Source organism: Protopterus annectens, chromosome 2.part0, assembly GCF_019279795.1.
Source record: "Protopterus annectens isolate FY-2018-M chromosome 2.part0, PAN1.0, whole genome shotgun sequence".
Classification (NCBI taxonomy): Eukaryota; Metazoa; Chordata; order Ceratodontiformes; family Protopteridae; genus Protopterus; species Protopterus annectens.
The window spans coordinates 192,826,642-192,842,122 of record NC_056728.1 but is presented as its reverse complement, the minus strand read 5'-3'; the positions used below and the strand labels follow the sequence as shown (position 1 = coordinate 192,842,122).

At 38.8% G+C, this 15,481-nt stretch overlaps 1 protein-coding gene across 1 annotated transcript in view; it reads left to right on the top strand.

Moving 5' to 3' along the window:
• The window catches only part of EPB41L5 (erythrocyte membrane protein band 4.1 like 5), a gene marked incomplete in the record, with an annotated part of 2,576,260 nt that overhangs the window by 1,214,475 nt on the left and 1,346,304 nt on the right, over positions 1 to 15,481 (top strand). The window contains 1 exon segment of the mRNA XM_044060661.1: positions 987 to 1,093. Coding sequence (XP_043916596.1) covers positions 987 to 1,093 — 107 coding nt within the window.

Sequence of the window (15,481 nt, the reverse complement as noted above, 5' to 3'; positions counted from 1 at the left end):
GATTTTTTTTTTCTTTGATAGCAAACTCAGCTGTTAGTTTTACTTGGGAATGTGTGCAGCTTTGGCTCACTCTGTGCAAATGCTTTAATTTTGGGTGGGGACATTGCAAGTGTAGAAGTAGTTGCAGTTTGAATCTAAGCATTACAGGATTGATAGCTGCTGTTCTACGTAAAATGTTTTTCCTTCAGGAAGTGCTGTACAGGTTAAAAGTTTCAAGTACATATGATAGATTTTAATCAGCTATGTAGTACAGAAGCTAAAACAATTTGTCAGCAGCATCACTGACCCCCCCCCCCCAAAAAAAAAGGGCAGGTAAGTAATGTATTCATAGTTTTACAGCATCACTGACCCCCCCCAAAAAAATGGACAGATGTGTTAAGTAACTTATCCGTAATTTTTACAGTTGATGCTTTTACATTTAAATTTCTTATCTTTCATCTCTTGAGCTTCAGAAAACCAGCAAGAATTGGCAGCATCTTAAAAATGTGTACTTAAGTGCTAATACTCTAATAATGCATGTTTGCAATTGTTTAAAATAGTTTTGTGTCTAGAACTGTAATTTTCACATGAAACAGATTTTGCAACATGAAATGTGTTAAGTTGAAGTCAAGATTCTTTTTAAACTGAAAATGAGAACTCATGCAAAGATACTCCCTTAAGTAAGGGAAGTGTACATTTTAGTTCAAATTTAAGAAATTCTTTAGTCCTTATGAAATTCTGCTGATAAGCAGGCTTTTAAGGATGCAATTTCTGCAGGACCTTCTGACTTGGAGAATCGTGCAGTAAGTTCCATGTTAACATTAACACTATGAATTGTAGTTTTATAATTCTTTTATAGACTAGTCTTGTGTTACTTAACAATCATGTGTGACATTAGGTTTTAACACTAAAAAATGGGGTGTTTTCATAGTCTTATTTTTTATAGACAGACTAGTCTTGTGTTTAACAGTCACGTACAAACACACGTTTCCTTTGTTGAATTTTAGTGGTAAAACAGAATACCAGGTCACAAAAGATAACAAAGCAAGAAGGTCTGCATCCTTTGAAAGAAGACCCAGCAAACGGTATTCAAGAAGAACTGTGCAGCAAAGAGGTACATTTTTTTGTCATATGACTCGTAGTATTTGAATATGAGCAAAACTAGGCCATAATGTCTTATTTAAACTGCATATATATATATATATATATGTCTACTTCACATTGCTGAAAACGCATTTGACAGAATTTCATTTCACCGAGATCAAATCGCTGAATTTTCAAATTACCGAAAACCCATTTGACCAAATTTCATTTTATTTTTTATTTTCATTTTCATTTATATATATATATATATATATATATATATATGTATGTGTGTGTAAAACGTGTACATATTTGAGTGTGTATATGGTTGAATGTCAGTCTTCAGTCAGTCAGCCTATGTTTATATTGTCACATTTAGTTAACTTAATGTTGATCTGTGCAGCTGTAAAACCAGCAATGGTTGACTTTGGACTTCTGCAAGTGATTGCACTGTAGTGGCAGTGATGAATGACAGAAGCCCACTATATTTGGGGTGAAGCCTCCCACTTAAATACATTTTTTTTTGTTAATTGAAAATGTGTGTACATTTTGGTTTTAAATGCTAAGGGAAGTTGTACATTATGCTTGGTATCTTTTTACTTTAACTGATTTTTGCAGTAAAATCAGGTGGATTAAATGAGTTTGTTGGCACTGTCCAATTTATTAAGTGCATTGCTCACTTTTAAATTTGTAGTGCCTCTTGATGCTGTTCATGTCCTGCTTATTATTTCTTGCATGTATTTGTCTTGTACTTGCTTAGCATGGGTTGGTTGATGTAATAGAGGTTTTTGCATGACTTGGTTTTGTGATAAGCTTGTAGTGTTGGTGATGAAAATTGCAAAAAGAAAACTGTTTCCTTTTGCAATACTTTGTGATGTGATCAAATTGTAACTCGATGTAAAGTATGATTAATGAGTTCTGATTAATTATGTGAGAGTCACTTGTTGTTTGTTGTCCTTTGCTGATTCAGACAGACACGTATATGTTCAGAATATGTTCATCCTTTGACCATTGACCACCAGCCACAGTTCAAATGTCACGTGGCATTGATAATTGTATTTAGTTTTGCTTTTCATTATTCTGCAGTTGTAGAGTTGTGTTTTATTACATGTACTGCTTTCTCACAAGTTCTTAATCTTTGTGAATCTTTGTGAAGGCCGTCTGTGTTTTGGCTTGTGATTTGAAGTGTTCAGGCAACTTTTCAGCAATAATCCCACCCCCCTCTGCTGCCTGCAATGGTCCAGTGATTATAATCTCCATCCACTGATCTTGTGCTTGCTTACATTGTTTTGGGTTTCTAAAACCCCTCAGGTGCATCCCATGGCTGAAGAAGTCTTCAAGATAGTGAAAGTCAGTTTGTAGATTGTTTGTAGACTGCCTTTATTCCCTTCCATGGACTACCAAGGTGTCTTAAAATTAGCAGCTGGTAGGCCCCTTTTTAATGCTTGTCCACTGGGAGGGCCTTCCCAAGTGGAAAAAAATGTTGTAACAAGATCTGAAGGAAGGCTTTCCCCCTGCATTTTACTGCAGTTAAAGGAGACTCTAGGCCTATCACTCAAAGAACAGTTTTTGTTACAGGCATATCCCTTTCTAGAACTTATTTTTTATTTTGTTTTATTTTAATTTTAATTTTAATTTTTATTTGCTAATTTGGGTAGAACAGAGATCTCCATGGACATTTGAGACTCTGCATGCGAGGACGATCTTAAGTGACATAGTGTCACACAGGCAAATGGAGGCTTAGGGGAATTAAGCCATGGACTCCTGGAACCATCTCATTAACACATCATACTCAATCCTCTGTACCTTTTTGATGGAAGAGGTTCTGTATTTGGACAGGGATATTTGATACTATCTCAGTCTTGGCTTTCAGATTATTTTGACTTCCTCTTTGTCACCTCTAGGATTTAAGTTTAAGTTATTCCCTTGTTAAACTGCTTGTATACAGCATTTCTTTCCATCATGAATGTGGAAGATGCAACGTTGAGCCAGCATAGGCTACTCAAGCATGTTCTTAAAATGTTTTGTGATTTGCAGAGCAGGTCTCCTTGCGACTTGAATTTCTTGACTGACAGTGGCTAAAGGGATTGTAGGGTGCTGTCATCTTCTGCAGATTCCTAAAGACTTAACTTTATTTGTGCTGGCTTTTGATGACAGTGAGACCAACCAATTTCAGGTTTTATTCTAATTTTACATTTTGTACATCTTTTATTCATTTGTTTTGTTTATCCAAGATGCAGTTTTTTTCCTACAAGTATTGTTTTCATTTTATTAAATCTGTCATATGGCACACTAGCTAATTAGTGGTGGTTTGGGGGGTTGAGAAGTGGTATTTCTTATTTATCTGCATTGTTATTTATCTGAAATGCTCTGTGACCATTTCTATTGTACATTTAAACTTGGTGCTCCTATTACAAATTTGACTTTGGATGCTCCTGCAAGTCTCATTTTATTTATTCATTCTATATTATCACTTGTAAAAGCTGACAATAATGTACCCCTGTCATTATCTAACCATACTATGGAAAAATTCAACTGTTTCTCAGTTGCACTTGTACAAACCAGCACCATAAAGAAACATTTTTCCAAGCTTAAACCCTCTTCCCTTGCTGCAGACCTACTTCCCAATGAGTTTCTTAAAACTGCATCCAATGTGATTGCTTTCCCAGTTTCTGTCCTAATCAAACGGTCCATTAATGACAATACGTCCCAATACTCTGAAAAATCTTGTCTACCGTCCCACTGCACAAAGGTGGCACATCTACTGAACTCAATAACTAAAGGCCAATAGCTCTACTTTTCCTATTGCAAAGATCCTTGAAAAATGCATCCATACACAATTACTCCAGTATCTACCTGATAACCTCTTCCCAACACGGATTCAGACCAAAGCATAGTATCACTACAACTCGTTAGCTTTACCAACTCAGTAAACCAACTCAGAAATAACAGCCTATGTCTCCTCAATCTTCGTCGACATGTCAAAAGCATTTGACACCATTTCCCACCAGAAACTTCTCAACAAACTTACTGCATTTAACCTGTCCCAACCCACACTGTCCTTGTTTTCATCACTATTTATCAGATTGCCCACAGGCAGTAAAATGGAATAACAAACTCTCCTCCCTTCGACCTGCCTCAGTTGGTGTAACCCCAAGGTTCAGTACTCTGCCCATTGCTTTTCACCATATTCACAAATGATTTCTCCACAGCCACCCAACATGCAACAATTGTCCAATATACAGATGACTTTTCCCTCATCTGCTCAGCAGTTTCCATATTCTCACTCCTTCAAACAACCCAGAAAGCCTTCACTGATAGCAAAAATTACCTGACTCCCAACTGATTCTCAACCCAAATAAAATGAAGCTTGTGCTCTTTACCATTAAAACAATACATGTCCACCTATCATACTGTTTTCCAAAAACAAAACTATCATTGAACCAGTAGAGCACACTAAGCTCTTTGGAGTAACCACTGACAACCTTAGCTTTGACAAGCACCTAGTCAGTACTGTCAAAAAAGTACATATCAAACTAAGCTTGCTGTACAGTATCAAACACTTTCTAACTGATCCTACCAGAAAAGCCATTTCCAGAACTCACCTAATTTCCACCCTCCTATACACTTCTTCTATATTCACTAACCTAAGAAAAACTGAACTGGACAAAATGGAGATGTAACAAAATTGCAAGATTCTCAGCAAACCTCCCAGACAGATCACACCATTGCAGTAGCTTTGCACCATCTAAATTGGTTAGAACTACCTAATCATCTTACCTATAGCCAGTTTACTTTCCCTCATTCCGTCTTCCACCACCCAAGTACCTGTCCTGCTCTCAACCACCTTGTACATTCCTAATCTAGCTCCTGAACACGAAGACTCTCCAATAAAAACTTGCTAGAAGTTACCAAATCCCGCAACAGCTTCAAGGACTCCCTCTTCTCTAGACAGGTAGCCAAATCTTGGAATACCTTACCTTAGACTATACTAAATGACACCAATATTTCCACATTCAAACATCTAATAAAGGAACACCTCAACAACAACTGGCTGTGCTCCTGCACTAAACCCACCTGATAAGTTCATTCCTTCTTCCCATACTCTCTTTACCTCCATCTCCTTTTAACCTCTTTCACCCACTAGTCCTTTATTGCATAACTGTCATCTTTACCCCTGTCCCCATACCACCTTCCTCCTCTTCCTCCAGTTTTATCCTCATGCATACCCCCACCACTACAGCCATTCTGTGAAGAATACTAACACCTCTTCTCTTCATTACTACTCAGCCAGTCTTTTTCCTTAGTGTTACTCCACCACTATGTGTATGTCTGCTTTACTTCGGCACTCACCATGCTTATGCCTCATGAGATGTCAGGGGATCCTTTTTTGTGTATTTTCTCCCTGCCCTTCTACATTTTTTAACCTTAACCACCTATGTCTTCTACAGTTCTAAAATTAAACACCAATGTCTTTTTTGGCACTGCCCTTTACAAATGATTATGTATTGTATATTTTTTTCAAATGCTTGTATTTTAAATATGTAAATGTTTTAGCTCCTCTGTTAAAATTATAGCATCTTTAGAATTTTTGTGTTAAATATTGTCTGTTGCTATGATCAGTATGGAGCTTTTCTCCCCAGGCTTCCACTGAAAATGGGTCTTTGCCGGGAAATATCCAACTGGTCCAGACAAATGTAAAATAAATACTGCCACTGTGAGATCATTGTTTTTTGTCAGAAGGAAATCCCTTTGCACACCCAGTTAGTTTAAATCCACCCACCCTCCTTGCTCCTTTTCCTTTTCTATCTCCTTTTGCATTTTCTGATTGTACTTGCTTTTGCCAAAGAGCCTGTCCTTGTCCAGGCCTATGATGATGTTTCCCCTATTATTCCCATCCCTTTTTTTATCTACTCCCATTCCTGAAAGAATTGCCTGAAAAATCCTTCTATGTCTTTTATTTGGGCATGCAGTTCCCCTTCGTTTCATTGTGCTCCCCTTATTCTACCTTGCCAAATCATCCATCTACCCTTTCTGCTTTTTTGCTCTTTCCCTGCGACTGCTTGTAGTCTTCTCCTAAATACTGTTGCAGTGTCTCCTCCTAGTTTACAGTTCTTTTCACCTTAGGAAGTTTTCTTTGATTGGTTCTTTACTTTTTGCTTAGTCTGCTGAAGTAATACTGTATGTCTTACTGTTCAGTGTTGCAGTATTCTTTACATATGGGTTGTCTTCTGCCTTATGACCCGAGATCTGGCCAATATACAAGAGCTTTTAGCCACTGCCAATACATGGGACATCGCACGTATGCTCTGGCAATGTTAGCCATAAAAGGACGTCTGCACGTACCATCCTGAGAACTTTCTGCCTCCATTCTGAAGATTGACTCCAATGTACAGTCTGCAGTTGGGATTGTGCGTTGCTGCCAGCTTCAGGTTAAGTCTATGGGTAGTGACATTTCGTGTTGATTGAGGTTACGCTATTCTATGATATTAGGCTGCTTGAAAAATGTCAGTTTAAATATTACTCCCAGAAGCTTGAGGGTGGATCAGTTGCCTGCATTTGAGTTTGTGGAGGAGAAATCGGTTATATTGTAGGAGTGGAAAATCATATCCATGCAATGCACTCTTGGGTGGCTAAAGGTCCTGATAAAAAGAAATTTAAGGTCGCTTGATAAAGTTTGAAGTAGTATTTTGCAGATGCAGGAGGTTCTCATGAAGGTGACCTCTGAGTGCGCATTTTTCAACAAAGTGAGAGAAATTAAGGCACATGTTAGCAAGGCAGAGGGAGAGATTGTTGAGCGGAAAAAGAAATTGGATTGTGATATTAAGGATTATAAAAAGCGACCTTATATTTTCTTGGCAACATAAGCCAAGAAGGTGCAGAGCCAAAGTGGATTCAGCTGAAGGAAGATCACCTGCATCAGCGAGACTCCTCTTTTTCATCTACAGAGACTATTTCCAATGGGAAGAAGCACATTTCATTTGAAAATTTGAACACCGAAGTTGCGGGGCACGTAGAGCAACTTTCCAGCCCTCGGCAGTCCAAAGGGTGAGGGTAAACATGGCAGGGCAAGACGAGAAGGAATTAAATCATATTTGCAAGGGTTCGGGCAATGCCGGACTTTTGGATAGTATTAATGTTTCCATTTGCAAGTATGTGGGGAACAATAATCAGAATGTAAATGTTCATAATGATTTAAACATTCTAAATCTTTCCAGTTTGGTTATTAGTAAGGACATAAAACGTTTGTTAAAGGGGGTAAAATTTGTTCCAACCTGTTTTACATTTTGGCAAATCTTTTTCTAGAAGTCAGATGTTGCTGTAGAAAATTGCATTTGAAAGTGTTTTTTTTTATAATAGGAATTTGCAGAACGTAGATAGCGACTCTGCAAGTAATGACTCTGTTGGACATGTCTGTGCATGAAAATGATTTAGTTGATATTTATTATGATCACAATGATGAGAATAATGAAAATTATTTTGATGGAGAGGGAAGGTTTTTTTTTTGTACTGGATATGGAAGACTCAAAGTACCTCATGTCCCTTATGTCAGCACTTTTTACTCTCCCCTAAAACTTTTGTGGCTATTAACACTTTTGAAAATGTTTTGTGTAAGCAAGTTAAATGTGGATACTTGAAGTTTATTGAGAGTAATAGAGCATATAATTTAAACAAAAGTGAATGGATAGTACTTTGAATTGTGTGATGTAAATAAAGGTTATATTTTTACTCGGGCTGATAAAGGAGGCAATTGGGTCATGTCCAGAACTAATTATGACAAGATGGCAGAGGATTTGGTACAAGATAGTAATATCTATCGAAAGTTAGATGGTAACCCTGTGGTGGAATACAATTCCCTCATGTTAGAATTATTGGAACAGGGGGAGAGGTTAGGGCTTCTCTTTTCTGACAAGGAAATTGTACATAAAATATCCAAAAAATGCCAAATTTTTTGTCATACCCAAGATTCAAAAAAACATACAGAATCCCCCAGGAAGGCCTATTTTGTCAGGAATTAGGGGGTGTATGTGCAGAATGTGTGTATTTTTTGGATGCCCATTGAAAGATTTATTTGACCAAGATTCCATCACACATTAAAAATGGCAAGAATTTTCAGATTTAGTCGGGGGAATGATGTAGGAGTGTAACTTCTATTGGGCCTGTGTGGATGGTAGAACATTGTATACTAGTATTAACAACCAATGGGGTTTGGGGTAAAGGCCCTCTAACAACATTTTTGATCCATCTTCTTGAGTTTTCTCTTGCACATAATTAATTTGTGTTTGAGGAACACGTTTCTGCCAAGAGAGGGCACTGCAATGGGGGCATCTTTTGCCCCCCAGTATGCCATAATTTTTATTGAATACTTTGAGAATTTATGTATAACGGCAGCTTCTACTCTCATCATGTAGTAGATTACAAGTGTTATATTGATTCAATTTTCATCTGTAAGGGTGACATGAGTGAGTTTGATGGGTTTGTGAAGGAATTGCATAAAAATATATATGGGTTAAAGTTTGTCCACAGAACAGAAAGAAGTTATGTGGTTTCTTGATGTAGAATTTTTTTGTAGGAAGGAACAGCAAAGTGCAATTTAGGTCTTTTTTAAAAATAAAAACAAAAACAGCTGTTAATAGTTTTCTTTTTGCTAGCAGGATGCGGCCTCCACATCTTTTGAACTCTTTACCTTATGGGGGAGTGCAAACTTTTTCTTTTAATAATATATTTGATAAGTTATAGCTAAATAGAGTTTGACAAAGTTAGGAACAAGTTGTTAAGTAGAGATTACACCTTGGATATACTAAAGGCAGAGGTGAAGGTAAGAGGAGATCCATAGTGGGAAGTGTCCATAAAGGGATGTGGGACCATGGTGATGAAGCATGGTTGGATAATAACATGTAAATAGATGGTGAGGAAAGATTTTTTTTGTTTTTGTTGACAGGTTCCCCCCTTTTTCTAAAATTTTGATTGAGTTAGTTATAAGTTTTTGGCCTATTATTACACAAGACGACAGTTTAAATAACATTTCCTGAGAGGGTGACATTTTCATGTAGCAGATTTTTAAATTTGAAGGAGGAGTTAAACTTAAGGAAATTTCAAGGGGAAGGAACCCATTTGGGATCCTTTCCATGTGGGAGATGTAAGTTGTGTGTCAGGATTAAAAACATGGATGATAGTAAGACTAATGGAAGGAATCCTAGGGCTGTTTGGCTGGTTTAATTTTTGCTCGTGTGGAGTGGTGTACATCATAGGTTGTGGATGTACACCCACCAAGTGGTATGTTGGGCCGACCAAAAGAGTGGTCAAGAAACAGATAATGGAACATTTGGGGGATATGTGGCCTAAGATTTCCATTCTGCACAGGCTGGCTCTGACAGCAGTTTTTTCTTTAGCATTTTGACCAAACCTTGTTACACTCGGGGAGGTTTTTATGTACAGAAGTCATTGGAAATGGAAAGCAAGTTCATTATTAATTTTGGAACTTTACATCCATGTGGATTAAATTTGGAAATTAATCTTAATCTGTGATTTATTTATAGATATAGGTTTAATGTTTGGACACATTTAGAGCATTTAATGTTTAAGATTTGGTTATAAATGATGAGGGGTTTATTTTGCACAGTCTTTCTCTGGGTACATGGTGAGAGGTAAATAATTTTGCATGGATAGGCACTTTAAATGTGGGTACATTGAATGTGGGAATTTGGAGTTTTAATGGAAACATTTTATTGGACAATTAAAGGTAATTAGTTTGTATATAAAGACTACTTATTTGATTTGAATGTAGGAATTTGGTGCTTTGATGGAAACATTTTATTGGACAATTAATGGTAATTAGTTTGTGTATAAAGAGTACTTATTTGATGTGTATTTATTCCCTCTAAGGCAGTAGCCAAGGTAACAAGAAGCACCATGTAAAGATTTTTTGCAGTTGTACTGCTTTTAGCTCAGAAGTTTTTGTTTTTTTAATCATTTGTGGTGGTATATAGTTTCAGGTAAGTGCCCTGTTGGAGATGTATTTTGTTGCTACTGCCATTTGCTGCTGTTAATGCAAGTGTAGTTGTGGAAGGCAGATGCCACATAAACATAGCCATGACTTCTGCCTTTCCTGTTTAGGGTCTAGTCATGACTACTGATCGTGTTCCATTTGTCAGACCTTTGTGCCTAAGACTTTGCAAAGCAGACTCTCTGCTTTAAATCTTTACTTGGAAAATCAGAGACTTAAATGTCTGGCTAAAGACATTATGGAGGGTTCTGGGGGTCCTTCAGGTGAACCGAGTTTGAAGAGGAAGGTGAGTAAAAAGAGACCTGAATCCTCTTAAGCTGAGCTTCTTACCTCCAACTTATCCCTTGGTGGTCAGTGAAGATCCGGTGGTACAGTCTGAGTTTGGATCCGCTTTTACTATGGGTACCTCTGTGGAAGCCATCCTGCCGTTCTGACTAGGGATCCTTCCTCGACTACTCCAGATGTTGGGCCTACGTTATGTTCCTTTTCTTAGTTTCATCATACAGAAAAACGTAAAGAAAAAGCAGAAAACTAAACATCCCAATGTTCCTTCTGCTCCACAGTCTGACTGGGATGCCTTTTCCCAGGGTCTCATTAATGCCTTGATGGCTTTGAAGCCACCGCCTTCTCTCCCTCTCCCTTCCTTCTTTCCTGACCTTCCTGTCCTGTTCAGGCTGTTGGGTCTCAGGGTCTTCCTTCTGATTCTGAGGACTCTTCTTCTGCTGAAGACTCTCTGGCATATTCTACCCAGATTACCTCTCCTCTAGAATATGCATCGCCAGAGGAGGAGTCGAAGGGGGGGATTCACCTATTGAAGAAATTTGTTGTGGAGAAACTATTAATAAAATGAGGGAGTTCTTCAAACGAGACTGTTCCCAGATTTGTGATGAACAGAAAAGGTATTATGAACGCAAGTGGAGGTCCCTTCTTCCTCTACAGTTCCTCCAATCATTCCTGCTTTCCCTGACGCCTTCGCTGCCTCCTCAGTCTCCAGATTCACAGGCCTCTGCTCCCAAGACGCCAGATAGATTTTATAAAGTACCAGATGATTGCAAGTTCCGCTGTAAGTGTCCCTCTGCTGATCCAGCTGTTGTCTCCATAGTCTCTGATAAGTCTTCTCATTTATCTCTTTGTGCCAAGATATTACCACCTGATAAGGAAAGTAAAATTCTTGACAGACTGGGTAAGAAGGTATACAATTCCTCCACTTGACCTATCAGAGCTGTAAATTACCAAACTTGTATGTCTTGGTATTCCTTGGTCTTGCTTACCCAGGCTTCACAAGCTATGGCTCACTTACCAGACTCTGAGATTAAAATACAGGTCCTGTCTCTTTTGGCTGCTTCCTCTCAAGTAGCTAGACATTCCATTAAGTGCAGCTATGATGCTGTTGAGGTGTCGCTGCTCGTCTCTGTGCTTAGGAGGCATTCATGGCTGAGACTTCAGTCATTACCTGATATAAAGGCAAAACTACTAGATGCCCCTTTGGACAAGTCTGCACTTTTTGGTTCTGCAGCTGCAGGCTTATTTAAAACTCTGCAAGCGAAAGGGAAGGAACTCCAAGATTTGAAACAACTATTTGTTTCACTAGTTCCAACATTTCATAAAAATTTGCCAGTCAAAAATCTTTTATTAGGAGGCCTATTTGTTTGTCATCTGCATCTGCTCCTAGGTCTAAGAAGTCGGTTAGGAAACCTACACAATTGAAAACTTCTATTTCAGCTCCTCCAGCACAGCAACCCTTTCAGGCCAGGCCCAGGTCTCTCTGACAACCATCTTCTTCTTCCAAGTCATACTCCTCTAGCTTTCCACCTTTCTTTCTTTTCCAGCTTGGGTGAGGATCACTCAGGACTCCTGGGTTCTGTCCATCATCCAGAAAGGATCATTTATGACTTGGAAGAATCTCCTGCCTTTCATGGGAATTCCACAGCCCCTTCCCACTCAGCTGGAGTTGCTCCCATAGCTCCTTTCTCAACTTCTTGCTTAAGGCACTATTCAAAGTGTTCCTCTGCATCAGAGAGGCAGAGTCTTCTGCTCAAGAATGTTTTTGGCTCCAAGAAAGGATGGCCATTGGAGACCAATTTTAGACCTCTCTCATTTGAACACCTTCCTGGAAGTGCCATCTTTTTGCATGCTGTCCCTACAGGTGATGTTTCCCTTGATTTCTCGTCATTCTTTTATGACATACCTGGATTTTAAAGATGCTTATCTACATATTCCCATTCATCCTCAATAGAGGAAATTTTTAAGTTTCTCTGTTGGTTCTTTGCTGTTTCAGTTCTCTGCCTTGCCCTTTTGTCATTCCACTGCCCCAAGAGTATTCACAAAGTGCATGGCCTCTGTCATTGCTTGCTTTGAGGGTCCAGGGGGTTCATGTATGTCTATATCTGGATGATCTCCTTTTTTTTATCAAAATTCTGAACAGGTGTCTAAAAAATCGTCTGGAGGCCATTCATCTCCTTCAAAACCTGGGATTCACAATAAATTACAAAATAATACAGTCCGACTCCATCACAGGATCACATCTACCTAGGGTGCAGGTTTAGGACAGACCTGATGATGTTTTTTCTACTGACAAGGTTCACTTTGTTACTACCTTTGTGGAAAGCTTTTTGCCTCTTTCTTCAGTCTGTCAGAAACTTCCTAAGACTTCTGGGATTCATGGCTTCCACAGTTCCCATGTTGCCCTTTCCAAAGCTTCAGATGAGGAAATTTAGGTGGTTTCTAAAGGCGGTCTGGTCTCAACATGCCTATCATCAAGAAACTCTGATTCCTGTGCTCCCCTGCTTGAAAACAGAGCTCCTCTGGTAGATTCAGCAGCTTTCCATGAATCCCGGCCTTCCTCTCCTCTTGCTCCCCCCCCCAACCTTCTCAACAGCTTTTCACAGATGCTTTAGACACAGGTTGGTGGGGGGGGATAACCTTTGCTTCGAGGAAGGTTCAGGGTCTCTGTTCCCCATCTCACAAGAGAAAACACATCAATATCAAGGAAATGACCGCCCTGATTTTAGCTGTGCAGACTTTTCATCCAGTTTCTGCTAGGTCCTCTGAAAATCTTTACAGACAACACCACTGTTCTCTGGTACATAAACAGGGGGGCACCAAATCTTACCTCCTTTCCAGGTTAGCTCTCAGGGTATGGGAATTGGCAGTTCAGTACAAGGTAACCCTTCATGCTGTTTACCTACATCAGCTCAGAACTCTATGGTGGATACTTTAAGCAGGTGCATGACACACTCCCATAAATGAATGCTTCACATGGATGTGTTCCTGGATCTGGTTCACCAGTGGGGTGCTCCACTTCTGGACCTCTCTGCTTCCCCTCAAAACAGACAACTTTTATTTAGTGCCAGAGTCCCTCATCTTCTTGCATGGAAGGTAGATGCTCTCTCCTTTTCATGGAAGGGGATGTTTCTGTATGCATATCCCCCTTCCCTCTCATTCAGAAAGTCTTGCTGACAATTCAGCAGGACAAGACAAAAATCTTGTTGGTGACTCCTTTTTGGCCAGGACAGCATGTCCATGTTATGTAAATGGCAATACACAGTGATTCTTTCCTTCAGATGCTGCAGCCAGTTTTAAGCTTGCATTTTTGCATGCATTGCTACTTTTTCATCCTCTGAGTCTTGTATTTTTCCTTCTATTTGGATTCATTGGCCTGCAGTTTTTTTTTTAAAACAAGACATCTTTGAATTATCACTTATAACATAGGCAATCATGCATTTATATAAATTAAAACGGACAATATAAACACATTTGCAGTTACAAATATTATACATCACATACTGTCCTTTATACAGTTGTTAGTGAAACATTACATACCTAATTCAATTCCTGCCTTCCCTTAAACCTCATTCCTCCTCCAAAACATTATTCTGCATATGTTATTCCCTCAGTTACCATTTTTTCTATGTAGTTTGCTCCTTCCCTTTTCTAAAGATTTCACTTCCAGTTCTTTCATCTGTGTTACTGTATTTACTACTTCTAGTATAGTTGGTTTAGACTTTGATTTACATTTTCCAGTAATTGCTTTTTGACAGCCACGAGAATTGAATTCAGTAGGGCTTTACTATGTCTAGGCAATTCCGATTCAGTATCACAACTCAAAAAATGATTTCCTTAGTAGCACCAATTTGCACACCTAGTATTTCTGATAGAGTAGTCTGCAGCGAATTTTAAGTCTGCCAACTTAATATACTCCCAAAAAATGTTCCCAGTTGCCTCTTTCTACCCCATCACTCCTCCAAAACTTGCAGTCTCCCTGAGGAAAATTTATTAGGCGTCTGAGTGGAGTATAAACATACCTATGCAAACACTTTCAAGCAAAGATACTAAATCTTCATATATCCTCCCATTGTTGTTTTTTTTTTGTGAATTGCTTATCCAGTCTCTCTCCCCAATCCTTTCTACCCTCATCTGATTGATTCCTATGTTTGTCATGAAATATTTTGTATGCCTTACTAATTATTCCCTTTTTAATGGCAATTTCTGTTCTAAATTCAACTAAAAACACTACCAGTGCTGATTTTTCACTTAGGATTCCCTTATTTTCTGTTTCTCTGTACTCTATCAGTCCTTGATAAGGAAGACAATCTCTAGCCTGTAGTCTAAATGAATTATTGGCCGCTTCCAATTTTATCTTTCCCTCTCTGTTTACTCCCAATACCTTGGTTCCTTTGCCATCTTCTTTCAGTAAATTACACCTCCCTCTTGTCTATTCTGTGTACCTTTAATTGCAGTTATTGAGAACGTCTTTCTACATACCCATGTTGGCTTAGTTCTTGCTATTTTGTGAGTATAATCTGTATAGTTGTGGTTATTTTCCTTACTGATCTGCCTCCAAAATCCCAGTTTTTCCTTATTTCTTGAGCTGCTCCCTGTTTCATCATAATCATCCCTCTCCATTCTGAACTATAGCTTTCTCCTTGCGTTATGTACAGGTTCGCCTGCTGGTTCTTAAGTGTTTCCTGAATTGTTCCCACATTTAGACCACTATGGTTGGGGTTGAGAACATTTTCCAGAGGTGTTCTTGATAGGGGGCTACCTTAGTCAGCCTTTTATTGCTTCACATATTTTTCTTTCCCAATCTTTCACCCCCCCCCGAAGTTTTCAGCTTTAAACTGCTTTTTCTTTGTGAGTCTAACATCCAGAGTTCTAATCCTAAGCAGATAACTTGCTTGGGCTTTGTCCCCACAAAATTTTCTTTCTTGCCTTACAGATTGAACTCATTCACTGGCTTGGGATGCACTAAGAGGCACAAGGGCTTTGTGTGCTGCTACATCCAAGTAAGGAAGACTCTCCAGAAATGTTGTTCCCTGTATAGTCAAAGTTCTTACTGACCTAACCAGAAAACACTTAGCCTGTACCCTACTATTCCCATCACTTCTCTACTCGGATCTTATTTCACTTACG